General features: G+C 41.8%; 1 protein-coding gene across 1 annotated transcript in view; it reads left to right on the top strand.

The window, feature by feature from the left end:
* The window catches only part of NIBAN3 (niban apoptosis regulator 3), a 37,093-nt gene extending 28,911 nt beyond the window's left edge, over positions 1 to 8,182 (top strand). The window contains exon 15 of the mRNA XM_069083184.1: positions 6,174 to 8,182. Coding sequence (XP_068939285.1) covers positions 6,174 to 6,721 — 548 coding nt within the window. The 3' untranslated portion in view covers positions 6,722 to 8,182. The remainder of the gene's footprint in view (positions 1 to 6,173) is intronic.
* Positions 8,183 to 8,660: the final 478 nt, after the last annotated feature.

Raw genomic sequence — 8,660 nt, forward strand, 5'->3', positions numbered from 1 at the left:
CCAACCAGAGTATATCAGTAAGGAGCTGGAGAATATTCAGAGAAGAGAAGCAGCCAGGGGTCACCACTTGGAAACTCTGAAAAAAATGTAGGAGAACTAGAATTGTCCAATTTGGAGGAAAGGGCCAAGGGGTAGAGACTCCATAATTGCAGATAAGAGCATGAAGGATTTTTTTGAGGAGGAGTATGTGGACAAGTTGTTCTGCTCATCTCTAGAAATTCTAGGAAGAACAATGAGTTTATGTTAGTGGGAGGAGAATCCCTTTGGTCCTAAGTGCAATAAAATCCTGTTAAGCTGATGAAACATTGAAGTCAGTGGCCATGGGACACTCTGTCCCTAAAGATTTTGAAAAAAAAAAAGAGAATTAGAAAATTAGCTGAGTGAATGAATAAGTGAATGAATGGATGGATGAAAGAAAAAAGCATTTATTATGTATTTATAAGGTGCCACACATTGTACTAAGCTGAGGATATGAGCTTTCAAGGAACTTATATTCTAAAAGGGGGAGACAACACATATAAGGGAGTGATGGTTAGGGGTGTTTCGATCTGGGAAGTTACCTGTATGAGGAGAAGTCAGTTGATTTGTTTTTCTAGAAGCCATGGTAGAGTTAATTTGATTACTATGGGGGGAAGGGGTCGAAGAAGTGGAAGGGGAGAGGAGAAGGGTATATGTAAGGCAGTATGTTGGAAAATGGCTTTCGTAAAAGAGCATAGTTAGATCTGGTACCAGCTATCAGATTAGTGAGGTCTCACCAATCAGACCAGGGGGGCCAAAGTTCTTCCAGGGTATGTTATCTGTAAGTGCAGTTGGAGGCAGTGGTAACAGCTTCTTCAGGTTGGACAGTGATAAACCCTTTCCAAATTCAGATTCTTGACAATAACCATCATGTGTCTCCCTGATTCTTCTCAGATATACATTAGTGCATTGTTGGTAGAGCTGTGAATTAGTACAACCATTCTAGAAAGCAACTTGGAATTGTGTGAAATAAGTGGCTAAAATAACCATATCCTTTGACCCAGAGTTGACAATGCTAAACACATACCTCAAGGAGGTCACTGACCAAAAGAAAGGTTCCATCCATGTACACAAAAATATTTATAGCAGCCCTTTATTGTAATAGTAAGCAATTGAAAACAAAGTAGATGCTTCTAGATTGGGTAATGGTTAAATAAATTGTGGTTTACAGAGGTCTAATTGAATATCACTGTGCAAGAATCAAGGAACATGATGAATATAGAGAAGAATGGAAAGACTTATTTGAACTGATGCAAACACAATGGCTACCACTAAGTAAATAAATGGAAAGTACCACAATTATAAAACAATTGAAGATGAATATTGTGAAATAATACAGAACAAAGGGTGGGTTGTAGAGTGAGGAGGATTTAGACTTGATATGAGGAAAAATGCCCTAAAAATTAGAGCTCTTTGAAAGGGAATAGGCTACCTCAGGAGGTAGTGGGTTCCACCTCTTTAATTGGATGCTGAATAATTAGGATGTTGTATATGAGAGGTGAGCATGGGATGATCTTGAAGTTCCCATCCTACTCTGGGATTCTGAGATTATAGAAAGGGGCATTTGCTCAAGATCACATAGCTAGTTGCAGAGCTAGAATTGCACCCCAGGTCTGCTGAATCTTTAGTCTGGCCCTCCTTGTACTACACTGTGGGAAGTTGGTGGTGCAGTAGAAGTGGTGCTGGGCCTGGAGTCAGGAAGATCTGAGTTCCAATCCAGCCTCAGATACTTACTAGATGTATAACCTCAGACAAGTCACTTAAACCTCTTTTTGCCTCAGTTTTCTTAACTGTAAAATGGGGATAATAATAACACTTACCATGCAGAGTTGTTATGAGGATCAAATGAGATATTCTTTGTAAAAGTCACTTAGTACAATGACACATAGTAGGCACTACATAAGTGCTCATTTCCTCTCCCCTCACTACACTTGAAGATATTCTTAAATGTTACTATGGATAGTTGAAACTTTGTGAGGAAGAAGCAAATTTGGCTGAGTTATTAAAATAAATAGATCAACAAAAAGTGATTCCAAATCTAAGAAGACCAGCACATCTCTGGGGTACAGAATGATGGAAACAGGGACTGGAGTTAAAAGTACAATATTCTCCCTCTTGGTCACTCCCTCAACTGTCACAGGAAGGTTTGGTCCCCACAAGGTAATAGCTATGTTGAGGTTCCTGGAGGTAAACACCCCTTAAACTAGTTTATGAGCCCCTACCTGTTTCTTTCCTGTGAACAATCATCCAGAATACACAATTTGTTCAAAGGAAAGGCATTCACTAAGACTGCAAAATAAGAACAGTAGTCATAGAACATTCTCCCCAGAAACCTTAGATACATTTTACCACAAAACACATTATCATTGATAAAAGTAGGCACAAACTTAGTATAACAGCCATGATGCACATAGGTGGGGACTACATATTGCCAAAGCTCCTCTGGTGAATTGGTAATTAATTTATGAAATTACGAAACAGGGCCTGGTTCTTTGGATACTCATTGGGAAAGACCACAATGGGGTGGCAACCACACTTTAATAAATACAAAGGGTATGAGAGCAAAGAGCACAGAAAATATTGAGACAAGTGGCAAAAGAGGGGAGATACAGATGCAGTTGGTGGTATTGGGAGAGAAGATGAGATGGAGAAGTAAGTCAGGCAGTATGGCGATGGCAAAAGACAGAGAAGGCCACTAATGTAACCATGGATTAGAGTTGGGAGCACTGGGTACCACGGACCCTTAGGAGATGAAAGAACATTCAGGGGCAAGAATCTGAGGTCTCATTTTTATGGGGGGGCTTGGGGGAAAACAGACCAACTCCTATCTGTACCACCTTGGAGTTAGTTCAATAACGTATTCAAGATCATCTCAAAGTTAACAGTAAAAATTCAAAGTTGTCATCTCAAAGTTATTAGCCCCTTTTGATGTTCTGCCAGTCTGTAGTTGTGGAGGTCTGGATTTTGTCCAGAATTTACATATCCTAAGACAAGAAACCTGGACAGCAAGTGCCTAGATGACTCTCCCTGGTTTAGTACGTATTACCAGGATGTGAGTTCTGGTTAATATAAAACAATTTGTAAGCTATGCTCCTTTGATCTTTGGGACAGTTTGTACATGATTTCCCGGTTCCCTTTTGCAACCTTATTTCTGGCTACTTATAAACTTACTATACTGACTAGAAGGGGAGGAAATGGTCAGGGGGAACCAGAACAAGATATGGTTTGAACCCATCTGGTACCAGGGGTCCTCAAAGACCTTTCTCCCCCTAGAGGAATGGGGATGGGGCTCCTGTAGCCTGCTCCTCTCTTCAGCTTAACTCAATTATCAGAGCTAGCTCTTTTCTGAATTCATAGAACTCTGCTGTAAGAGGTCCCATTCCTCGAAGTTAAGATTTCCATATTTGAGCAATTGCCTCTCTGTGCAAAGTGCGTTTCTGCTTCCTCATCTGCACCTTTCACCCTGTAACTGATTCTGCAAATACTGGATGGTATTTCTCTCCCAGGACAAGTAGTTCCAATGGCCTTTTCTCAATCCTCATTCTCCTTTATCTCTCTGCATCTTTTGACACAGTTGATCACCCTCTCCTTGATATTCTCTCTGTTTTTTTGGGGTATTCCTCTCTCCTGATTTGACCATTCCTTCTTTCTCCTTTGCCTGACCCTCCTCCAGATCACACCTTTTTTTTTGGAGGACAGTTAGGGTTAAGTGACTTGCCCAAGGTCACACGACTAGATTTTTGTGTTAAGTGTCTGCGGCCTGATTTGAACTCAGGTCCTCCTGACTCCAGGGCAGGTGCTCTATTCACTGCTCCAGGCAGATCACACTCTTTAATCATAAGTGTCCCTATGGATCTGTCCTGGGCCCTCTTCTCTTCTCCCTCTATAATACTTCACTTTGTGATTTTATCATCTCCCATGGATTAAATTACCATCTTTATGCTGATGATTCTCAAATCTACTTATCCTGCCCCCAACTCTCTAATGACCTCCATCCAAAAACTTACATCTCCAATTGCCTTTCAGACATCTCTGTATATCTAGTAGACATCTTTTTTTTTTTTTTTAAGCAATTGGGGTTAAGTAACTTGCTCAAGTTTACACGGCCAGTTATTTCTGGGTGGGTGCTAAGTGTCTGAGCCCGGGATTCGATCTCCAGGTCATGCCAACACTGGAGCAGGTGCTCTTACTCACTGTGCTACCTAGCCACCCCTAGTAGACTTCTTAAACTCAGTATGCCCCAAACAGAACTCATTATCTTTCCTCTTAACCCTCTCCCACTAATCTTCCCTATTGTTATACAGGGAAAGACCATCTTCCCAGTTCCTCAGGCTCTGGAGGGAAAAGTCATCTTGGATCCCTCACTATCTCTCACTCTACCCCTCCACCCACATATTTAATCTGTTCCACAGCCTGCTGATTTCACCTTTGCAACATCTCTCAAATGTGTGCTCCTCTTTGCCCCCTTTGCTCCTCTGACACTACCACCATTGGTACAGACTCTCATTATCTCCCACCTGTACTATTAGAATAGCTTGATGGTGTCTGCCTGCCTCAAGTAGACATCTCTCCCCACTCCAATCCATCCTCCATTCAGCCACCAAATCGATTTCCCTAAAGTACATGTCATATAATATCACTCCTCCATTCGATGAACTCTTGTGGCTCCTGTTGTCTCCACAATCAAATACAAAATACCCTGTTTGGTATTAAAAGTCCTTTATAACCTGGTTAGGTTATGAACCCCTTCCTACATTTCCGGTCTTTTTACACCTAAGTTCCCAACATGTACTCTTCAGTTGAGTGATGCTGGCCTCCTGGCAGTTCCACAAACAAGACACTCCTGCTTTCCACTCTAGGCATTTTCTCTCACTGTCCCTCATGCCTGGAATGCTGTCCCTTTTCCACTCTATCTACAGACCTCCCTGACTTCCTTTAAGTCCCAACTCAAATCTCATCTTTTATTGGAAGCCTTCCTCAACTCCTCTTAATTCTTATGCTTTTCCTCTGTTAATTATTTCCTTTTTATCCTTGCCTTGTATATGTCTGTTTACATGGTGTCTCCACCCATTAGATTGTGAGCTCTTTGAGGACAGGGAGTGTCTTTTGCCTCCTTTTGTATCCCCAGAGCTTAGCATGGGGCCTGGCACTTAATAAATATGGGGGGAGAAAAATCTTTTCCTCTCCCTCCTTCAGATGAATAACTCAATTTTCATCCAGCTCTTGGCTTTCTCTTCATCTTTCTTGAATTGCCACCTGTCTTTAAGGCATAGCTATTTAAAGTTATCAAGGGCATGACCAGTTTTTTGTTTGTTTGTGCAAAGGCCAACCACCCTTTAATGAAATCGGGGAAAGGTATTCACTCTTCCTAAAAGGATGGGCACTTGCCATCATCTATCCTTATATTTTATGAGTACATCAAATTTCCCCCTCCTTACAAAAGTGAAAAACCTAAGTGATTCTCAGCTCCCTAAAAGCAAAAATAGTTGAGCCTGAGGGATAGTCACAGCTGCTCCTGGTGAGACAGAGACAGCTTCCTGAAGCTGTCCTGTGTTATCTTAGAGTCCAGGTTCCAATACCCAGCATTGCTCACCAGCTATGTGACCTTGACCAAGTCATTTTCTCTGAGCCTTGGTTGCTTTGGCTACCAAGCAGGGATAATAATAGCTAACATTTAAGGTTTGTAAAACAATTAACATTTACTATTTCATTTGATCCTCATATGAACCCTGGGAAATAGATGCTATTATTGCCCTTGTTACAGAGAAAGAAACTGAGGTTTAAAAAGGTGATTCAACTTGCCCAGGGTTACACAGCTGGTAAATATCTGAGGTAGGATTTGAACTCAGGTCTTCCTGCCTCTGATAGTGCTCTATCCACGGCACTACCTAGCTGCCTGTAAGACACCACTACCTGCACTATTTATCTCAAATGGTGGTTGTTCAAATGAAATGTTTATGAACTTCTTTATAAGCTGCAAAGTTGGCATAGGTATATGTTTCTTTTGTTATGTAGAGATTTCTGTGTGAGGCTGAAATCTTCTGGGTTGAAGTGAGTAGAGAAGAGACGAGGAAAGGGACTTTAGGGACTGAAGAGATATTCAGAGGGGAAAGTGTCTGAAGAAATGCTCCACACAAATTTTGTTCTTTTTTAAGGAATGGATACAGCTGGTAAACTAAGGGGCTTCCAACATGGGGAGAAGAAGGAGATGATTACAGACACCTGTACCCATGTTACACTTTCCACGTGGAATCTAGAAACCATTCCTTCCACTCTGAAATGGGACCCAGACCCCTGCCAAGATCTCCAAAATTCCCATTGTGAAGGGGATCAGGAAGAAACAGGGAGGAGGAGCAGGGCTACCTGCTCTACTCAGTGGCCACCTGAATTTCTAGATAAGGACCCAGATGAGACCGAAAGAAGCGTCCTTTTGGAGGGGTTGACTATAGCCACGGACATGGATGTCTTCCAAGGAGATCTGCTGGAAATGGATGTGAAAGGGAATGGCAGCCTCATCAAATGGAGCCAGCCCACAGAGTTTCTGAAATCCCCGTGCCCAGAACAAGAGCCAACAACGAGTGGCAGCCAGGCAGGGGACATGGCGGATGGAATATACTCCAATGTTGCTGTGAAGACTTTGCCCGGAGGCCTAGGGAAAGGCAGAGCCGTGGTCAGGGACACAGTGGAGGGGGAGATATCGTGAGAAAGGGCCATTCTGGTAGAACAGTCTCTAGCCTTCTGTCTGTGGGAGTTAAAAGATGTCTGCTCTGAAGACCAAAGCTCAGAGCAGCCTCTCCTAAGCTCAGTGACAAAAATGAAAATTGTTTCATGGTATCCTACTTCTCTGTATATGAAAGGAAAATGTCAAGGGCAAATAGTGATAAAGGCTCAGGAATAATAAACACATTGATACAAGTTAAATAATTTAGTATTTCATAGAATAAATCTCATTGGAGTCCCTTTTCCCCTAGCATTTCACAGAATCTTAGAGGAAGAAAGGAAATAAGAAAAAAAACAACAACCACATTTATTAAGTACCTACTGTATGTCTGATCAGGACCTTACATATATTATTTTATTTGGTCTTCACAACAATCCTGTGAGGCAGGTGCTATAATTATCCCCATTTTTCAGATGTGGAAACTGAGGTAGATGAAGAAGAGTGACTTACCTAGGGCCACAAAGCTAGTAAGTATCTAAGGCAAGATTTGAACTCAGATTTCCCTGACTCTAAACCTAATGTTCTATCCACTGTGCAACCTAGCTGCCTCTGGAAGGAGACTGGGAAAAAGCCTGCTTTTGACCCATATTTAGAAAGGACTCTCTTCTACTACATGCCACAAGTGGTTATACAACTTCCAGTTGAAGATTTCTTGGGAAGGAGAATCCTCAGTGTCCTAGATTTGGGCCAGCCCTAATCGTTTGGAAGTCCTTCCTTATATTGAACTGAAATCTGCCTTTGGGCAGCTAGGTACCCCAGTGGTTTGAGAGCTGGACCTGGAGTCTTCCTGAATTCAAATCTGACCTCCGATACTTACTAGCTTTGTGACCCAGGCAAGTCACTTAACCCTGTTTACCTCAGTTTCCTCATCTATAAAATGAGCTAGAGAAGGAAATGGCAAACCACTCTAGTTTCTTTGCCAAGAAAACCCCAAATGAAGTTACAAAGAGTTGGACACAATTGAAAATGATGGAACAAAAATTTACTTCACACATAGTAGGTGTTAATAAATGTTTATTGATTGATTGATCAGTGTGGTAAGAGGGAGGGGTGACAGATGGAGAGTTGTAGTACCCCAATGGCACCCATGCTATGTTAGCAGAAAGTGAGAAAGCTGGGTGGATCCTGGTGGTGAATTTTTGGAAGGTGGGTGAGAATATCAAAAGATGGACATCCATCAGTGGGTTGTTATGTGCTTTATTATTAGAGGAAACTCCCCCCAAAATGAGATCATTTTGTACGTTTGAATACAGTATATATGAATATATATGCCATGAACTGTGTGCTAAGCACTGAAACAACAAAGACAAAAGCAAAAAAGAATCCCTGCCCTCATCTGGCTTTCCTTCATTATGCTAGCAAGATTGTTTCTTGAATTCTCTTCTTCCTCATCACAGTCTCTTCACATATAGTAGGTGCTTAATAAATGCTTTTTGGTTACATTAGATTGGATCTTTTTTTTTTTTTTTGCTTTTTGGAGGGCAGTTGGGGTTAAGTGACTTGCCCAAGGTCACATGGCTAGTTTTTGTGTTAAGTGTCTGAGGCCGGATTTGAACTCAGGTTCTCCTGACTCCAGGGCCAGTGCTCTTACTAACTGTGCCACCTAGCCGCCCCACCAGGAAGTACTTTCAAAGTACTTTCACACAACAAAAATGGGTTCTTTGACAGTATTAGGGATGTATACTAGTATATAAGCCAAGGCCCAGGTTCTACCTTCAGGTACCAGACTCTTCATTTTCCAACATTCAGTCATGTCTGAGACAGACAGATAGCCTTGATGGTCATTAGCCCTTCTATGTGTAGAAAACAGAGTGACCTCCTTGGCAGACTTCCTGACTCCCACCAGTGGGACAGAATCTGGTTTTCATTCAGATAATCCTCACTCACATTTCTCTCCTTTGAAGCACAAATTATCATCTTC

Source organism: Petaurus breviceps, unplaced genomic scaffold (assembly GCF_028583685.1).
Source record: "Petaurus breviceps papuanus isolate PSGF00001 unplaced genomic scaffold, PetGlider_PUasm1.0 172, whole genome shotgun sequence".
Classification (NCBI taxonomy): Eukaryota; Metazoa; Chordata; class Mammalia; order Diprotodontia; family Petauridae; genus Petaurus; species Petaurus breviceps.